At 50.6% G+C, this 20,209-nt stretch overlaps 1 protein-coding gene across 1 annotated transcript in view; it reads left to right on the top strand.

Moving 5' to 3' along the window:
* The first annotated feature begins 3,551 nt into the window (after positions 1–3,551).
* LOC125940061 (uncharacterized) overlaps positions 3,552–20,209 on the top strand; it is a 106,906-nt gene continuing 90,248 nt past the window's right edge. Inside the window, exons 1-2 of the mRNA XM_049655728.1 lie at positions 3,552–3,733; positions 12,696–12,751. Coding sequence (XP_049511685.1) covers positions 3,559–3,733; positions 12,696–12,751 — 231 coding nt within the window. The 5' untranslated portion in view covers positions 3,552–3,558. The remainder of the gene's footprint in view (positions 3,734–12,695; positions 12,752–20,209) is intronic.

The raw sequence follows: 20,209 nt of genomic DNA, 5'->3' as shown, positions 1-20,209 counted from the left end.
TCCGGCAGGGCGCGAGGTAGATCGCCCTCGTCTCTGTCCCTCCAGCACTGGAAAGTCGTCTTCTCTTTCCTTGTAGTGTATTTGGTCCTTGGCTATTTCTTCTTCTTCTCGTCGTCTCCTTTCCCACTGGCGTTTCTTCACTACATATGGAGTCCTGTACTTGGCGTGGCATTTTCTATCTCCAGTCTGGTGGTCTATGCCGCAAATTCGACATCTCGGTTCGCATTGGTGGTCTACCGGTGGATCATCGCAGCCACAGCCTCTGCATCTTGTACTCTGTGGTTTGGGGCAAACATCGCATCTGTGTCCGACTATGCACGCCTCGTACTGTTTCTTGTATAGCACGCAGCTGGTGCTCTGTTCCATTGTAGTAGATGTAGTATGACACTACATTTCCTTCGACCACGACGATGGCGTTTGCCGTCTTTCCCATCCACTTCGCTTGCGTACACGTTGGGTTGTTTGCTCATTAACAAGATGTCTCTCTATGTATTCAGGGGTGTCTTCATCGGGTATGCCACGGATGATGCCCTTGCTTGTATTTTCTGGCGCTGCTACATGTGCGCTCGCGTCGTACTCTTTGTCTCCCATGCGAAGCTTGGAGATATCACGGTATCTTCTGGCTCCCTCTTCTGATGGAGTGCTTACATCTATTATGTTCCGTCTTTAGTTGACACGAAAGATATCTCGTCTTGTTTCCTCTTGAATCAGTCCGGCTGCGTTGCGTATGCTGTCGCCGATCAGAGCCGCACGATGTGTCACGGTACTGAAGCCGTCTTTGGGGCGCACGATGATCTTGATGTTGTCCGCCGGCAGGTTTGGTTTCTTGCTAGCCATGCTGATTGTTCGCACTGTTCTGGCTGCCCTTCTTATATACGTTTCTTCCTTGGCCAACGTGGCAGCTGCCTGCGCAGCTGGGTCAGCGTCCCCGACGGAGGTTTGTCTTTTCTTACACTTGGCGCGTGCGTCGAGCCATCCCTTGTCTTTACGGATCTCTGTCGGCGATATTTCTTCACCTTCTATCTGTACGGCGTCCATTGTGGGAGTAAATAAGGCCATAAAGCGAGTCGCGAGGGGGCCTCGCACTTCTCGCTGGGTTAGGCCTAGTCTCCGGCCGCGGCTGCGGCTGGAGCAATGGCATCGACCAGTGCTGCGTTAGGCTTAGTTCGTCCACTGGCGTGGCACCACAAGAAAGTCGCTGCAGTGATCAGAAAATTGGCTCACCTGGGAAAAACTTGGTATCGGCAGAGTCCCCTGACCTTTTCGATTCTTGGAGATATATTTCGCCGATCGGAGATCTGAATTTCCGCCACAAACATCGAAAATCTGCGGAGTCCACGTGAGACGCGTCCACACTCTCTGGCCCCCTAGCGGCCTACCCTCAGATTTAGAGCCAATATTTTTTTTGTTCATCCATGTTCGTGAGCGTATGGTAGTAGATGCGACATCATATCCTTGCGTCATACGCACGACGTATCCTGGGCTGTTTCTACATTTACAATCCCATACAAATAAAGAATGCTGTAGCCAATTCCCTCAAATGAGGGTCTCTGGACAAGGTTGTCGACAGGTTCTCACGACGCCACGGTTATTCTCCCTGCACCTGCTAGGGCGACATCGCCAAGAGCTGATAGCGGTAAAGGGATTATACCACGAAGCATCGGATTACCCGCGACGTGATGACAATTGGTCGACATCATTAGTCACTCGGTAGGGCTTCCTCAGAGGGGCATATGCCGCTGCATTTTTGAGTTTTATCCAACAGTAAGTACCTTCGGAGACAAAAAATGTCACAGTTTCGCCCTAAGGGCGAAGCAATGAATGCGATAGCAACACAGCAATGTCATACGAAGTAAGGTGAGCGGCTTTGGTAGCAATATGAATTGTAGTAAACATGAGCTGATTAAGTAAGCAGGTGTGCTGCGGCATAAGTAGACCGACATGAAGAGAGACTCGATGACCACGAGAAGGCGCGTGTGAAACGGTGGTGTTGATGGGAAGCGCTTCCCGTGGGCAGCGCGTGCGAAGGGACACACCTGTAGTGCTGCACTGCCGATCCGGGCAGCATTGCATGTGTAGCGTGCGTTGGAAAATGTGGCCCGACTATTACTAACTGCATGAACAAGCGTGGTGTGAGCGCGCACAAACAAACATGAATAGATCACACTGAATGACTGCAGACAACGACTGTCAAAACGCTGGCAGCGAGGCCATACGCCGGAGCGGGCGAAGGTACGCGCGGTCTATCGCTTCAACGGAAACTGAGCGGCGAATGCACGGCGCATAAAGGTCAGAGCCGTGTGGAGATAAGAGACGGTGCGGGCGAGCGACGAGCGCGGTTGTTGGCAGAGTAGAAGCGCCCCCCCCCCCCCCGCGCTCCCTCCGGCGCTAGCTTCCCGCTTCCTTGCTTGCGCGTGGGTGATTGAGTGCGTTCGCTCTCCGTGATAGCGCGCGTCCCCGCACGCTTCCGCTCGGGCATACGGCACGCGGCGAAGATTTTATCTATAGGGAACCTCACGGCGACGGCGACGGCAGAAATCCGGTTGAAGTGTCCATATAATTGCTATCGCAATAAAAAGTTTGAAATACTACATATAGGTGGTGCCCTACGTTCTCGCCAGTTTTGTTCAGACGCCCTTTACACAAGTTCTACTGTATCAATTATTTTAATGTTTAAAGATAATGTTTCGAATAAAGCGATCAGGGGAGAACACATTTTAGTAATTAAAGACAAAAGACAAACATTGTAGTAATTAAAGAAAAAAATCTGTGGACACCTAAGCACTTCTTATAACTTGTGAATGCGAAAGCATTAATGTCCAATTGAACACCGCTGAGCGGTCCTTCGAGTTATGAACTCCTCGCGGGCAAGCGAGCGCGTTCAGACGCTTGGCTAACGCCTCCTAGGTAGCACAAGACTGGTGCACTTCCATTGGGGAACTCATGCTACCTTGCCCGACTGCCATAGAATCTAATGGGTACACTACCGAGTGAACCGCGATGACTTTGACGTCACCGCTTTCGTCCCGATGGGCTTGGGAATGGAAATTTCGGTCAAAGTAGTATGATATGATAAAGCAGAGTGCAGAGGCGTTGGGTTAGCCCTATGGATAAGACAGTCGGCTTCTGAGAGCAACGAAGACAGTGATGATTAATAAGGAAAGCCCCACCGCGCCCCGTCACATCATGACTGACAACCGGAGCGCGACGGACCAGCCAATGCGTGCAAGTCAAGCTAGCACTAAAATTGTGCCTATAGAATCGCTTAGAAAGCGCGGACGATCGAAGCCTTCGAGATGACATTTTGTACACGTGTTGTGACCAGTCCCTGCAGACATTGTTATGCTGTAGTGCATTCCCTCACTTTGCAATGTTTCGCATGACATTTGCTCAAATGTCTATTTCATAGAGGGCAATGTACGTATCTTGCTCCGGAGATGCCAAATGCTAAAGATCCGCATGCTCACCCTCGCCTTCGTCTATATATATATATATATAATATGCATTACAACCTAGCAATTAGTCGGCTCATCCTGCAGTGATCCGGCGCTTCATGTCATGTGTTCAACAGGAAAGAATAGAACTGCCATGCCGATCTTTGGACCGCTGCGCCGACGCACTCTGCAGAACCATATCGACGTCGGTGCTCATCGCCGGCTACATTGTTTAATTCTTGGAGCCGCAGCAAAGTTCTTGCTGCTGTCGCAGTATTGCTTATTACAGCCATGCCTTGGTAAGCGCGCTTTTCAGGTCAACGTCGCATGCGTTTGTAAGGTCCGGGAAAAGCATTTCATTGCGCAAGTGCATCAATAACGGTCGATAACCATTCCCCATAGTCGTAATTGATTGGCGGCATAGTTATCGGCGTATCGACATATACTGGTCGATAGATTCGCCTTGGTTCTTGGCAGCCAGAGTGAACACACGTGACTTTGTAGAGGAAGTTGCAAGTGGTTATAAAGCTGTCATCAAACCGTTTTAACAAGTCGTAATGCTTCGAGTGGTTTTTCGACAAGTAGAAAATGCTACGCGCCCATTATTATTAGCTCATTAGACCAGATGAGGAACCGATGATCATTGAACTTTTGCACAAACAATTACATTCCGGCGATTCGACAAAATTTAGTTTCATCGGCGCTGTACCTGTAAAAGCTGGGATGAAAACTGCTTTTTGTCACCCGGTATGCTTTAATCACTTTGTCCAGTTTACTTTTAAAGTGGTTGATCGCTTGGAAGGTCATAGATACTTGAAACTGTGGCGCTTTTGCATCCAAAAATAGCGATTACTCTGTAGCGTTCAAAGTCAAAATACGCGCATTGCTTTTTTCGGTGCTAATTAAAAAATAAACAGTGCGTTGACAATAAGACTACATTGAAAAATTGTAGTGAAGAAGAGAGACGATGCAGTGGGGCATCTTTCCCAGCGCTGTCTAGTGGGTCAGTCTCTCCAGCGCATCGCTTGGACTACGCCGCTCGCGCTCGCGGTTCCCTGAACTGACCGGGCGGTCAGCCCTAAGACTTGCGTGCAATAAACGCCTTTACAAGTGGTGGAGAGTGCTACGCTCGAACGCATCCTGGAGCTTCGATCCCGTACCCTCTTTTCAACCATGTCTCAGGACGCATCTCAGCCGACGACCCAGCAAACGCCTCCTACACCCTCCGTCGTGTGCTCTGGTCTACCTCGGCACAAGGATCCTCCTGTTTTCAGCGGCACAGACGACAACGACGTGGAGGACTGGCTGTCCACGTACGAGCGAGTAAGCGTCGTCAATAAATGGGACGATGCCGCTAAACTAAGCAACGTGCTCTTTTACCTCGCCGGCGTGGCCAGCCTCTGGTACAACAACCACGAGATGGAAATTCCTACATGGTCCGCGTTCAGGACCTCGTTAATAGCTGTGTTTGGTCGTCCTGCTGCGCGAAAGGTGCGAGCTGAATTCCGCTTGCGCGAACGAGCCCAACCGCCAGGAGAGTCCTTCACTAGCTATATCGAAGATATCCTGGACTTGTGTAAGCGCGTGGATGCTACGATGTCGGAATCAGACAAAATCAGAAACGTTATGAAGAGAATTGAGGACGCCGTTTTCAACATGCTGCTCGCCAAGAACCCCCAATCCGTCAGAGATTGTTACGTTATGCCAAAGTTACGAGGAGCTACGTAGGCAGCGCTCATTGACTCGTCGGTCTTCCTCACGCGACGAACACATCGCTGGTCTGGCTACCACCTCCGACCAGACCGCACTGCTTGCTGAAATGAAGGCATTCATTCGGGAGGAAATAGCGCGCCAACTCTCCTTGGTACCCTTCGCTCAGCCGCCGAATGTGCCACAACCCGCTTCGACTATCGTGCCTCCGCTGCGCCGCGCCATCGAGCAGGAAATCGCCAACGTATTGCCCATCCAACGCCACCATGTTCCTGCGCCTGTGCCACTGAGCTAAACCGAGGTCGTGGCTCCACCCCAACAGTCTCTGGCACCAGCACCGCTCAGCTACGCTGAAGTGGTCGCGAGGCCCCACCCACTTTCTGCGCCTGCGCCCCTCACTTATGCCGACGTCGTGGCTAGGCCACCAGTGCAGCCCGCTATACAGTCATATCACCAGCCGCTCCATACAGGGCGTGCTCCGACGTGGGCGGGACCAGCCACAGCGAACCGGTGGCGTACGTCTGACAACCGGCGTATATGCTTTGCCTGCGGCTACGCCGGTCACGTGGCTCGTTTCTGTAATCGTGTGCAGCCGCCCAGCGTCGCATCATCCATGCCACACCGTTTGCCCCATCCATCTTACGACCCACCTTCCGGTGTGTCACCGACATACCGCCCGCCGCCTGAACACCCGCCGTCCCCCATCTCCACGCCGGCGCTCGTTATCGCCGATGCGGCCTCATCCCGTCACTCGGGATGAGGAAAACTAACAGTCGCAGTCCAAGAGGCAAGGGCTGCGTCAACGTCGAAGTGCACAAGTCCTCATTGCAGCCCATTAAATGTAATAGACGTGTTTGTCGACGGTGTCCGCGCGTCTGCACTCGTTGACACAGGAGCAGCCGTATGTGTTATGGACGCTACACTTTGCCACTTACTTCGTAAAATCACGACGCCCCTGTCCGGACTATCCCTTCGCACAGCCAGTGCTCAGCATATTCCACTCTTGGCGTCTTGCACTGCTCGTGTAGAAATTCAGGACGTTGTCTACGCCATAGAATTCTTATTCCTTTCCTCCTGCTCTCTCGATGTCATCCTCGGCTGGGATTTTCTGACGCGCCACAATGCCGTTATCGATTGCGCACGGGCCGAAATAGAACTATCGCCGCTGCTAAATTTGACGCCCACTGACGCTCCGCCGCTTTCCAGGAAACTGATCGTTGAAGCCGACACTCAGGTTGCTCCCAACGCCTCAATGATCGTGTCCATGCACTGCAGTGGCCTCTCGGACGCCATTGCATTACTTTCGCAGTCTGGCCGTTTCCTTGCACGGAAGGGCCTGTTGCTACCGTTTGCGACCGTGGACATCATCGAGGGCATTAGCACAATTTTCGTTTGTAACCCGTGCCCATACCCTGTCATGCTGCTCCGAGGAGAATGTGTTGGTACCGTGGAAGCCATCAACGACATGCAAGTTATCGACGTGCCCGACTACCCGAATTGCGCCACCTACCGTACGCTCAGTGCTGTTTCTACATCTGACGCATTGCTCAGAGATGTATTTGGTTCTTCCATCGCTGGAACCCTTACAGCGGCCCAGCGTTCCCAGCTGCTGTCCCTCTTGGAAGAATTTCGTTCGTTTTTCGACGTGGCGCAAGCTTCCTTGGGTCGGACTTCAACTGTAACGCACCACATTGACACTGGCTCTCACCCACCATTGCGACAACGCCCGTATCGCGTTTCTGCCAGAGAACGTCGTGTGATTACCGAGCAAGTCGACGACATGCTTCGGCGCGAAGTAATTCGACCTTCGAGAAGTCCATGGGCTTCTCCTGTCGTACTTGTTACAAAGAAGGACGGCTCCGTAAGGTTTTGCGTCGATTATCGCCGGCTGAACAAGATCACTCGCAAGGTGGTCTATCCCCTGCCACGCATAGACGACGCAATTGACTGCCTGCAAGGAGCCGAGTTCTTTTCATCTCTGGATTTGCGCTCCGGGTATTGGCAAGTGCCTATGGAAGAAGTCGATCGACCGAAAACAGCCTTTATCACGCCCGACGGCTTGTACGAGTTTAACGTCATGCCTTTTGGACTCTGTAATGCGCCCGCGACATTCGAGCGCATGATGGACATAGTTCTGCGAGGCTTAAAGTGGCACACATGTTTGTGCTATCTTGACGACATTGTAGTTTTCGCGCCCGACTTCCCCACGCACCTTGAACGCCTCCGGCGTGTTTTGACGTGTTTATCGAACGCCGGCCTACAATTAAACATAAAGAAGTGCCGATTTGCTGCACGGCAACTCACGATACTTGGCTATGTCGTATCCAAGGACGGAATTCTCCCCGACCCCGACAAACTTCGCGCCGTTGCCGAATTCCCCAAGCCAACGTCCATCAAAGAATTGCGCAGTTTTATCGGTCTATGCTCATACTTCAGACGCTTCATTCGGAATTTCGCCGCCATCATATCGCCCCTGACGAAGCTCCTAGGGAGCAACGGGCTCCTCACCTCGTGGTCATCAGAGTGCGACGAGGCGTTCACGAGTCTTCGTCGTTTGCTGACTCCCCCCCCCCCCCCCCCAATTTTGCGCCACTACGACCCGACGGCCCCTACAGAGGTCCACACAGATGCCAGCGGTGTTGGCCTTGGCGCTGTCCTCGCGCAACGCAATCAAGGGTTCCCTGAGTATGTCGTCGCTTATGCCAGCCGAACGCTTACGAAAGCCGAGAACAATTACACCGTGACAGAAAAAGAATGTCTCGCGATCATCTGGGCTCTTACTAAGTTCCGGCCATATTTGTATGGCCGCCCATTTGATGTCACCACGGACCACCACGCACTATGTTGGCTGGCATCATTGAAAGATCCGTCCGGTCGTCTTGCACGTTGGGCGCTCGCCTGCAAGACTACGACATCCGCGTACTCTACCGCAGCGGCCGACAGCACTCGGACGCCGATGCCCTCTCGCGCTCTCCCTTGGCTGACAACAATATATCTTGTTGACTGTGTCTTCCATCGACCTTCGCACCATCGCTTTAGAGCAGCGCAAGGACCCCTGGATTGCGTCGCTTATAGGCTGGCTCTCTGATCCATCGACCAGGTCAACAACCCGCGCGTTGCGCCGTCAACGGTTCAACCGTACGCTAGGCGACATGCTCTCAATGTACGTCTCCTCCGACCACACAAACTGGGACGCCATTCTGCGCTTCGTCACCTACGCGTACAATACCGCTACGCAGAGCACTACTAGTTTTTCGCCATATTTCTTATTGTGTGGCCGGCACCCATCGCATACCATCGACACAATGCTACAATACCGGCCCGACGCATCTCAATGTGCGCTCATTTCTGATACGGTGAGACATGCCGAAGAGTGCCGCGACCTCGCCCGGGCGTTTACCTCCAATGACCAAGAGCGCCAGAAGAACACTCGCGGTGACACCACCTCTGCGCCCACCTTTCTTCCTGGAGCGCTTGTGTGGCTCTCAGTTCCTTCCGCGGCACCTGGTCTGTCTTCCAAGTTAATGCCTAAGCATGAAGGTCCCTACCGCATCGTCGAGCGTGCATCACCCGTCAACTATGTGATTGAGCCCGTTGAACCATCTTCCGACATGCGCCGTCGCGGACGCCACATTGTCGACGTCGAGCGCCTCAAGCCGTATTATGATCCCCTAATAGTGACGAACTGTTAGGTCGCCGTACGGCTCCATTTTTCGTCCCCGGGGTAATTGTAGTGAAGAAGAGGGACGATGCAGTGGGGCATCTTTCCCAGCGCTGTCTAGTGGGTCAGTCTCTCCAGCGCATCGCTCGGACTACGCCGCTCGCGGTTCCCTGAACTGATCGGACGGTCAGCCCTAACGCTTGCGTGCAATAAACGCCTTTACAAAATAACTAATTTGAATTCTAAAAAAAAGAACTGCGACAGAAACGGTGATGTTATCTAGTAAGGAATTCGGGCTAACTAACAGATTTCACTCCAGTTTAGCCGCAGTTGAGTTTTCTAAGTGGTGATTATTAGTGAATTGTGAAATTCTCGTTAGCCAGCAATTGTGAAATGCAGTGTGAATCCGGTTAGCATTCAAGCAATGTAGCGACCAGGTCCGTAGCCAGGAATATCTTTCGGGGGGGGGGGGCGACAGTGGCTGGAGAAGGGGGGGGGGAGGGATGGTCGCAGTGGCGGCAAAAAGGGGAGCGCAGCCGCCCCTCTCTGTTTCTCTGGCGCTGCCTGTCGGGTGTGGCGTCCTGTGCTGTTTTGTGATGCTCCGGGTCGCTTACGCGGCGGCCCGTTCGGTCGATGTACTCAGCGCCGTAGGATATGGGCAGGGAAAGGTGTGCTCAGTCTTGCACATGGTGAGTACCTGTTGACTAGTTGCTTTACGCAGCGCGGTAGCGGAATCCGCCCCCCCCCCCCCTTTTCGAAATTTCGGGGGGGGGGGCGACTCTAGGCCCCCTCCCCGGCTACAGGCATGGCAGCGACACACCGTCATGCTGCAGCCATGCTTATTTACAATGGGATGACTTTTATTGAGTGATAAGGATGACAAACCGACAGCGTGACGCTGACGGCACGAAGACAATAGTATGACGACGATTGCGTGATCCGGATGGCCTGACGACGACGCCATCACGGGAGTGCGATGACGAAGTGAGTATGACGCTGGAACGATCACGACGACATGAGGACGAAAGTATGAAAACCAATGCAATACGATTACGCAATCACGACGATGGCATTACAACGGTCTGAGGAGAATGGGATGACGACGATGGCGTGACGACCACTGCATAAACGAAGACTGTAAGACGACGATGGCGCGGCGATGATGGCATGACGAGAGTCAGATGACGAAGCTGAAGAGATGGCGATACAACGACCAACACGGCATAACGATGGTGACCTAGAAGACAGGACAACGAATGCATGACAGCGACTTTGGCGACGATGACATGACAACGGCAGCATCACTATTGAATTACGGCAGCATGATTACACTAAACGATGAAGGAATGAGGTCGATGGAACGAAGGCAGTGTCACAACGATTACATCATAACGGGATGACATTTCTGAAGTGATGACGATGGTCAAACGAGCACGTGAAAAGGATGGCAGGACTACATTGGCATGGCGATGACTGTGACGACATGGCGAGATTCGGATGAAGAAGTCAGAATGACGATAATGAAACGGCCACGACGGCATCATGACGATTATATGACAAAGAATGCATGACGACGACTGTATGACGACAACGCAATGACAATGATGACACGACAATGGAGTCAGGGCGATGCGATGACGACGACAGCATACGGGTAGGGGTAGACATAGCTAGATCGACGGTGATAGAATGACCACGACCGAATCACAACTACGGTATGACACCGAATGCATTGCGACAGGGGTAGGACGTCGTTGCGATGACGATGGCGTAACGAACTCGTATCACGAAAACTCTATGACGACAATGGCGTGACGGTGATGGTCCAACGACGACGGCATGGCGATAATCGGTGAACGAAGCTGAAGTAAAGGCGATAGAACCAAGGTGGCATCAAGACGATGGTATGACTAGACTGTACTAGAATGGGGGAGTGGGTCCAGCGGACGCCTTGGCAAGCGCTGAGGGTGAAGCAAAAAACGTTGAAATCGGGGCGGCGCTGCCGTCGCCTTATTCTGAATCTCCGGCCAATAAACGTTGGCTCCGGCTGTTTAGGCAGCGCTCATTGGCTGAGGCGAGCTCACGGGCTGAGTAGCTGTCGTCTGCTCGGCGCACCGTCGTTGTTGCGTCGTTTGCATTCTTTCCGAAGCTCTTTTTCCATTTTATTCACAGTAGATCGGTGGGGGATGAAAATTGGCTGTGGCTTAACTCAGTTATGCCTGGGTGTGCGTAGCGAGAGGTACGGTTATGCCAAAGTCTTTCGCAAACGTCACGACACAAATCCAAACGGATTTTCTGTAAAGTGCGTTTCGAACATGCGCGTCGATACAACGCTCCCACTGCGTTGTATCGGCGGCAAGGCGCGGCGCTCTCCGAGCTGCATCATTCTGCCCACTCTGTTGGATACACCGAGCACGTTCTTATTTTGTACCTGCACCTCGTTGCGTCCTCCTTGTTTCATTCCGTCGTTGATCCGCGGCCCTGGCACCAGATGCCGAACTAGATGACGCACCATCCTCATCTGAATGCACTCGCCTGGCCGCTTCGTACTTAAGACGCTTCTCGAGGCGTGCGGCTCGTTCTTCCTCCGTCTCCTCGGCTCTCTTCCTCCTCTTGGATTCGTTCCGACGACGAAGCCTGACTTCTTTCAGTCTCTCCGACTCACTTGCTGTATCTGCCGACGAATAACACCGAGCCGCCCCTACTATATATGCGATGCAACGCCGGCTCCTCCGGCGATGCAACGCCGGCGGTTCCTAGGCAACGGCTCAGCTCGCGGTTTCACCGGCTCCTCCTCCAACGTCATGCCATATGGCGCGACGAGCAGCGTTGCCAGCTGCCGCGGTTGCTAGGCAACGGCTCAGCTCGCGGTGCGGCCACCGACCACATCGAAACGGTGAGAATACGGCCAATGTAGCTCTCGCTACAATATCACTGTTGCCGCCACCGAGTATCTGCCTGTCAAAGCTCCATGCAGCTGCGGTAGGCTCTCCGACGCGACAAGCGTCCGGCCGTTGCGCGGGGCCGCTCATTTGGGAGAAAGCGACGGTGGCGCCACCAGCTTTTCAATAAAGAAAGCATCAGCGGTGAGCCTGCGTTGGACCCACTTCCCCCATCTAGTACAGTCTAGTATGATAATGGGTGCCTGACGACTGTATGACGAAAACGGTGGCCATGATGGCATGGCGAATCCGTTATTACAGCGGATACACGACAGCGACTTTCTGACGACGACGGAATTACAAAGATGGCATGACAACGGCAGCGTAATCACGATTGAATGGATAAAACATTATTACGCTTTATCCGGAGAATGAATGATGTCGATGGAACAACAAAGGCAGTATGACGCTGACGGCATGGCGGCAATAGGATCATGTTTCTGAAATGACGACTATAATAAAACGACAGCGTGACAACAACGGCAAGACGACAATGTCTTGACGCCGACGCAATAACTACGGTGGCATGTCACGGTATAAGGACAAAGAGATGAGAGTAGCAGTCATACAGTAGTGGTCATCGTCGTTATACGACGATGACTAGTATTGTATCACGAAGACTATGACGCCGATGGTGTGACCACGATGGCATAACGAAAATCGGATGACGCAGCTGGAGTGAGATGATAGAACGACCACGATGCCATAACGGAAATGCCATGACGACGATGGTATGAAGTGAGTCGTAAGAGAAATGCTGCAATGAAGACGATGCAACGACCGTGACGGCACGTCGATCACTAAGCACATACCATAGGCCAAAGCTATTAGACAATGTAGGCAATGTATGCTAATCGCACCAGAATACGTTTACACTAAGCATGCTTGCATTGCATTAATTTAAGGTGTGTCGCAATTATTTCATTTTTCTCTTTTACCGCTCCGCAGCTGATTCCGCCCAAGGTCCAGTCGAAAACATTGCCGTAGACCCTGACATCATAAAGGTAAGCCTTTCACTTGCCAGGACGTTGATTTTCTGTACGGACGAACGAATATTTATAGCACAAATTAAAAGCTTTTATGTGTTTGTTATGTTAGCCTTGTACAGGCGCAACTGAGCCACAACAAATGTTGAAAATTATGAAAATATGTTACAACATTATTGGGATACAGCCATTTGTACATCAAACACACAAAACTGGAACACGAACAGCTTCTGACAACTGGTCTATTTCCTATTCTATTTCCTAGTCTCCAAGACGTCACCAGCGACGTCTATTGAGTTAGGTTGGCAGTACTATAGGCGCATGTTTACCGCCTTTGTTACACCGCCGTGCACGGTGGGTCTGGTGCGAGACCACCTCGCCTCTTTATCCATCCCATCTAAGCGCAGGGTGGCAGGGAGCACCTCAAGCAGGTAAAGGCTGAACTTTGTCGCGAAAAAGCTAGAAGCGTTTCTTTGTTCATCTTCATGTTCCAGTTGTGTGTCTATAGTATACCTCTGAAGCGCTGTATCCCATTTATGTAATTCCAGTTAGTCCGTAAAGCCTTTATTAGTGTAATTTTTTCAACAGCGTCGTTAGTCCAACCAGTAATAATGAAGTCAGACAATAATATGAAGAGTTAATTTTGTGCGTTTGACTTCAGGTCTCTTTATTGCGACAGCAATTATATGGACACTCTAGGCGAATTACTGCCGGCGGCGTCGCGGTAAGGTTCCGTTAATGTCAAGGGCGATAAAATCGTCGCCGCGCGCCGTATGCTTATGTGCGAGTGAAAGAACGCGAGGGCAAGCTGGCGATCGCGGTTCAATCTCGGCGCCTTCCGTCGCGCGCAACGCTCCGGAGGTGGGGGGGGGGGGGGGGGGGTGTAAAGCCCCGTGATGTTGGAAAGTAGCGGCACTCTTTGATCTCCGCCGCGGCACCCGCGCCGGCGCTGTTAACCTCCTCTTTTTCTCCCCCTCTTTCGCGGAGCCAGCGCACCTGCCGCGCTGAATGGCTGCGGCCCGCGATACGACCCTGTCAGGTGACGCTGAGGTCACGAAAACGGCGCGAAACTTTCTTTCCCGCGCTTTTAGTTCCGCCCGCCATGCGCCTTCCAAGAGGTGGTCGCCCTGCCGCTCTGAACGTGCGTTTCCTAAATTTTCCCGTGTTTCCGTAACAACCTGGGTTTCGTTCTCCGTGGAAATACCTTGCTGCTGCGCGTTTCCATACAGCAGTAGGTCAGAGAAAGGGCTAGCATTATTTTCTATCCCCCGGGAAGAACGGAATGTCGTGTGCCGGAAGCAGTGGCTCCATAACATCGGGAGAAAGGATTTCGACCCTTCTAAGCACGTCGTTCTTTGCGAGGTGATTGTTTCCGCTTTCCTTATATTGGTAGGTGAAGTTGCATGATGATTTTAATGCCCGTTGCATAGCCGGACTCGTCGTTCAGTTCAATACAGAACACCTATAACTGTGCATATAGTTTTTCTCTTTTTTTTAAGTGAGTCACTGAAATTTTTGTTGACTCTTCGCGCCGTGAAAGTTTTTTTTTGTGTTTTCGCGCGTGCGTTAGTTTCCAATTGTATGTAATTTATCAGTTAATAGCTGTAACTCTTATTCTGTAATTATGTGTGTGCGCGTGTGTGTGTGCATGTATGTGTGTGTTTCTGTGTGTGCATGTGTGGGTGCGTGTTTTCGTGTGTGTGCGCATGCGCCTGTGTGTCTATGTGTGTGCGTGTGAGTGAGCGCCGAGTGGAGATACTGAGTAGTTAACGTAGCACTTTTTTTCGAACCACCTACTAGTCCGGTCCGCAACATTCGGCGCCGCCTAGATCATTCTGTAGTTCAGTGGGGTCAGTTATGAAACACTAGGTAGCGATTTTCATCGTGCGAAAAAGCGCGAATAAGAATTATTTAGTTGAATTAAACCAAACAATTATCCTCTTTCCTGCATATAGGCTTATGAACGTGAGTTGATTAAGCGAAAGTAAAGTCAGTTAACAACTGCTCAATATCTTGGCAGCCGTCGTGAAGTAAATAGCCGTACGCAAGAAAGCTAAGTTATACGTATCTGGCATGTGTTATTCGCGGATATTCATAACGTACAAGCCAAGCGCTTATGAAATCTCCCTGAACTCTTGAATGCTGTAAGTTGATTATCAATTGCCATAGTCTTACCTGTGAGCATTCAGCCTCTTTTTTCTCTTTTTTTTGAGAGACTTAGGTTAGTCCCAGAGGTCATGGAATACAATTTCTCGTCGTGCCATCGTTACAGAATACAGGCGCGTGTGTTTATTGCCTATTTCGCAAACACAGCACGTATTTTGCACAGTGACATTGGTGCAAAGGATTTGGCCCACGCGAATTCGCTTTAAGTAAACTATATCCCGTCCTCTTGGGTACCTTCTTCGAGCTTTTTAAGAGTCACGAATATGAAACAAATTCTTGCGTATATTCTATGCTGCTTACATTATATGCGCTCAATACACCTCCGCGTTACGAACAGCCCAATTGGCGACGGAGAGGCAAACCGCACAGCCACTGCTTGGTACTCATTTTTTTTCGGAGCGCTTCTGCTTGTTTTTATCGAAGCAGCTTCAAAAAAAATGTCACGCCGATCTAACGGAAGCGTACTTTCGTGACGACAGTTTCACAAGGGGTAAATTCCCATATAACCCTTCAAAGGGCCGAATAAACAAGCGCGCGCATTGATCCTAATGTGGCGGCAGCGAGCCACTGGAGGGTTCAGCGTGCCGTGCGCATCGCGCCGGCCTGGGGAGGGTAGAAATCCGAGGAGAATTGAGTAGGAAAGCGCGCGCGCGGAGGAGAGTGTCGTTACTTTCAAGATAAAGGGGCTTATAGGGGAGTGGGAGCGCATGCTACTTCGGGCGGGTGTATTTCAAGATACAGCGTCCTGCCCGCGCCGCTGTATTTGAAAGCCATCTGCGTTGGGGACACAACCGTGCGCTGTGTTTTCGCGGCTTAGTTCGCGTCGATCCGAGACGCAGCACGAAGGTCAATTCTCTGGCTGCTGCTGCCGCGCTTCGTCACTCCAACCTTCTGACAGTGAGTTTCTGCGGACATCTAGTGATATGTGTTCATGTTTGCTTGTGCGCACGTGACACCATGCTTGTTCATTTAGTTCGTATGCCTATGTTTACAAGTTTATACGCCCGATGAAACTACAATCCTTACTTCGCATAGCTGTCCACTAACTTGCTATCGCAATCGATGCTTCGCCTTTCGGGGGAAACTGCGACTTTTTTCTAATCGTGTAACTGTTCTTGCAGCAGGAGTACATGTTGGAATAGTTTCTGCATGCTTGAGTACATATTTATTGCGCAAAACGATACTGCCTCATAAAAGCGCACATGTTTACGCGTCACAGCTGCTTCCTATTTTTGTATTTAAATACAAGTACTTTAAAAGTTTTTGCAGGATAGGGGAGCAGGAAGAAAAAAAAAGGGGGGGGGGGCAGGGTCCATCTAGCGCTACAACACAAAATAATGTGCGTTAAGTGCACGTCGTTAAGTAAAAAAAAATATAAATCGAAGCACTGCAGTGGCGGACGTGTGATGAAAACATTTCAGGAAGGGCTGTGATACGACATCGTGTATGAGCTGGTTCAAGTCAGTTTCATAAAGTATTCCCGATATTAGTAAATAGGAACCGCACTGTCCATTTTCGAATACATGAATGTCTTTATAAGTAAGCTGATGCTTAATGACTGCCGCATAATCTAGGTGGGCTGTACAATTCCGTTGAAGGAGAACGCCGGGAATACTCAACCTAAGTCGTCGGATGAATAAAAGTATTTTGTTTGCAGAGCTGGACACCCAATAACTTGCTCCATTAATTAACTTGCTGTTTAGAAACTCAGAGGCCCAGATATTTTATGGGTTAAAGCGCGACCAAGGGTATATTACCAGTTGAATCCTGAAAGTGCAGAGGTGAACGCTTGCGCGTAGATTTCATAAAAGCCGTGTTTGTTGTTTTTTTCGAAGTTAGTGGACACCTGCTGCTCATCACACTAGTTCACAACCTTTTTAAATATCCTGTCTAGATGCAGCTGTTCAGTGACCCTCAATATCTCTGAATGCATGATGCAGTGGTCTGCGCAGAATTTGAAACGCGGAGGAATGTCAGAGGACAAAATGTGAAAATGGATACGAGTGCCCGGCCCTGGGAAATGTCAGAGTCGACAGGAAGCTTTTTGTGAAGGATGGTTAGCAGACTAAAGGTATTCTAGATTTAAAATCTCAGCTAAAATCTGCTGTACAAAGAGTGCAATATTCTGTAAATCTAAGCTTGTGTAGTAGCTTCTTGTGTGAAGCCTTGTCAAAAGCCTTAGCGATGCCTATGAATATAGAGTCTCACTGTTTGCCGGAATCTATCGCTTTGGTCAAGTCGTTGGTAGTGGTTATCAATTGAGTGCATGTAGTAAATGCTTTCCCTATACCTATGTTGGCTACTCGGAATGATATGGTGGTTATTGAAATATTCAGTAGCGCGTTTATTACAGAGGCTGTTTTTCTTAGCTGCCCAAAATTTTAAAGATTGATTGCGGCACATAGCGCCATTCTAACACTTGACTTAGTTTACTCAATGTGGCAGCCATTACCCTAGGAGAAATGAAAAGGCGTGATTCAATAATCGACATTATTACGCTAAATAACTTTTTTGTTATATACATTACCGCGCACATTTCAATCTACGAATTGTAGCCGGCGAGTGCGCAAGGCGTATTCACTTGGAACAAATTCTCTGAACTGCACCATCCGCGCAATTTTAATTTTCGAAGTGGCCGACGAAATGCAATGGCCTTCCAGTCACCTTGTTTTGAATAAAACGCTGTTTTATGCATTGAAGCACGAGCGTGGGTGCAACAGCAGTGCATTTCTACCGCGAGTTTGACGCCGCATATCTCGGAAGCGGCGCCATCCTCAGAGTTCCTGTCAAGTGGATATGCCTCGCGAGCTCACTAGCTATAATTCGTATATTGAAATATGTGCCACAAAGTAGTAACCAAAAGTAAACTAGAGTACTTATATAGTTAGACATATTGATTTCTCGGAGAATCATTGGCTGCCTCATCGAGTAATTTAGCTCGAAGGTTAGAATTGTGCAATATGCCACCGGCAATTTTTAAAAATTTGTTGCAGCTAAAGAACACTCCATATATGCTTAAGAAGTTTACATGGTGTGGCAATAAAAGAGGTAGGTTGGTAGTTTGTGATAAGCTGTTACCATTTTTATGAAGAGGCCTGACTTCTACTGTTTCCCAGTGGTTTGGCATTTCAGCGGGATGTAATTATTTAGAAAACGATACGTGCAAGCACTTAGACACCCATTCAGCGTATCCCATTAAAAATTATTACTGAAGCCATCATGTCCAGATGATTTCTTTACGTCCAGCCACAGAAGCATATTGAATATACCATGGTTATTAATAGCAACATCAGTAATTGGACTATTTATTGTTTCAAGATGTGACGACAAAAACGCGAAAGCTTGCACTAGGCCGCGCAAAGCTGGCCGAAGCTGGCCGCAATGCCAACACCGCGTTCCACCGCGTTGCAATGCCGACGACGCGCTCCAGCAGACCCGCTCCGTGAATGCGAGTCTCTCTCTCTCGGACTTGCGGCCGTCACTGCGTGTTGCATAGCGCAGCTTGCAACACCGACACCGCGTTCTAATGGCGACACAACGTTCCACCGCCTTGCAATGCCGACACCGCGTTCCAACAGACCCGCTGCGTGAATGCGTCTCTCTCTCTCTCTCTCTCTCTCTCTCATTTTCCTTATCTCGCTCCCGAGCATTGCGCGGAAAACCTCTTCTTCACCTGGCAGAGCATTAGCACGAACGCGTGCCAACGCGCCAGCTGTGGACGAAGACGACGATGCTCGAACGCAATCATATTGCCGCGAGACAGAAGAAGATCGGCACCGAAGAAGAGGAAGTAGAGGTTGCTCCTCGCCAGTCTAGGCTAGTTGCTGTGACGCCTGTGCTACTCGCCTGTAAATATTTGTGAATATACGTTTTTTGTACAACATTTTCAGGTGGAGGTGTGGGTACGCTGCCTGTTCAACATCACCCAAGCACGGAACTCCGAAGTGGCCGCCCATTCACGGTACTCACTGACCACCATGCGCTCTGCTGGCTTTCCTTGGTGGAAGATCCTACAGGCACTCTCGGACGCTGGGCTTTGCAATTACAAGAGTACTCGTTTTCCGTCATGCACAAGTCTGGCCAATTACATCAGGACGCGGACTGCCTGTCCCGTTATCCCGTGGATCCACCCGACAGCACCAACCCTGACACCGATTCCTGTGTCCTTTCAAAACTTAGTTTCTTCATTTCGGTGATGAACAGCGGCGTGATCCGGCGTTACGTTCCATCATCAAGCGTCTGAGTACCGTGGCCGTTGACGAGTCGCTCCGGATATTTACCTTACATAATGGAACTTTATACTGCCACAGTGTATGCCCGGAAGTCCCTGAGCGCTTGCTGGTGGTACCCTCGCACATGCGTTCTACTGTCCTCCAGCAACTTCACGACGAACCTACAGCAGGCCATCTTCGTGTAACGTGCACTTATGATCGCGTGCGGCGTCGTTTCTTTTGGCCTGGGCTTTCTCGCTCCGCACAGAAAGAAGTATGTTGGCCGCTGCGAACTGTGCCAGCGACGCAAAAGACCACCGACTTTCCCACCGGCCTTCTTGAGCCTATCGATGTCCCAGTAGAGTCGTTCTCCCGCGTCGACCTCGATTTGCTCGGACCTTTCCCTTCATCGGCATCAGGGAACAAATTGGTCGCTGTCGCGACGGACTATGCCATGCGTTACGCTATTACGCGCGCACTTCCAACCAGCTGTACTAGCGATATTGCCGTCTTCCTTCTCCACGATGTTATTCTGCATCACGGAGCGTCTCTTCAACTGCTCACAGATCGTGGTCCTTACTTCTTGTCCCGTGTCATCGATGACCTTCTACGCTCTCGTAAAACCCCACAATTTATTTTTTTGTTCCACAAAACACAGTCACCACCGCCTATCACCCTCAGATAAACGGCCTCACCGAACGACTGAATCGCACCATAACCGACATATTCTCCATGTACGTTTCCACCGACCACCGCGACAAGGATGCTACATTACCCTTTGTTACATTTGCCTATAATTCGTGACGCCACGATACGTCAGGTTGTTCATCGTTTTATCTTCTTTTTGGCCGGGAACCGACACTGCCCATGGATACTTTAATACCAGGCGCTCCACAACCACCATCGGAATACGCACAAGATGCCATCACAAGGGCGCACGCTGCGCGTCATATCGCGCGCGACCGCCTTCAGACGTCACAGATGTCACAGAAGAAGCGTTACGATTGTCTTCACAAAGATATCTATTACGCTCCTGGATCCTTAGTGCTTCTCTGGTCGCCAACTAGACGCGTTGGTCTCTCAGCGAAGCGTCTACCAG

The sequence above is a fragment of the Dermacentor silvarum genome, chromosome 9 (genome assembly GCF_013339745.2).
Source record: "Dermacentor silvarum isolate Dsil-2018 chromosome 9, BIME_Dsil_1.4, whole genome shotgun sequence".
Classification (NCBI taxonomy): domain Eukaryota; kingdom Metazoa; phylum Arthropoda; class Arachnida; order Ixodida; family Ixodidae; genus Dermacentor; species Dermacentor silvarum.
This window is presented reverse-complemented; position numbering and strand designations above follow the sequence as displayed.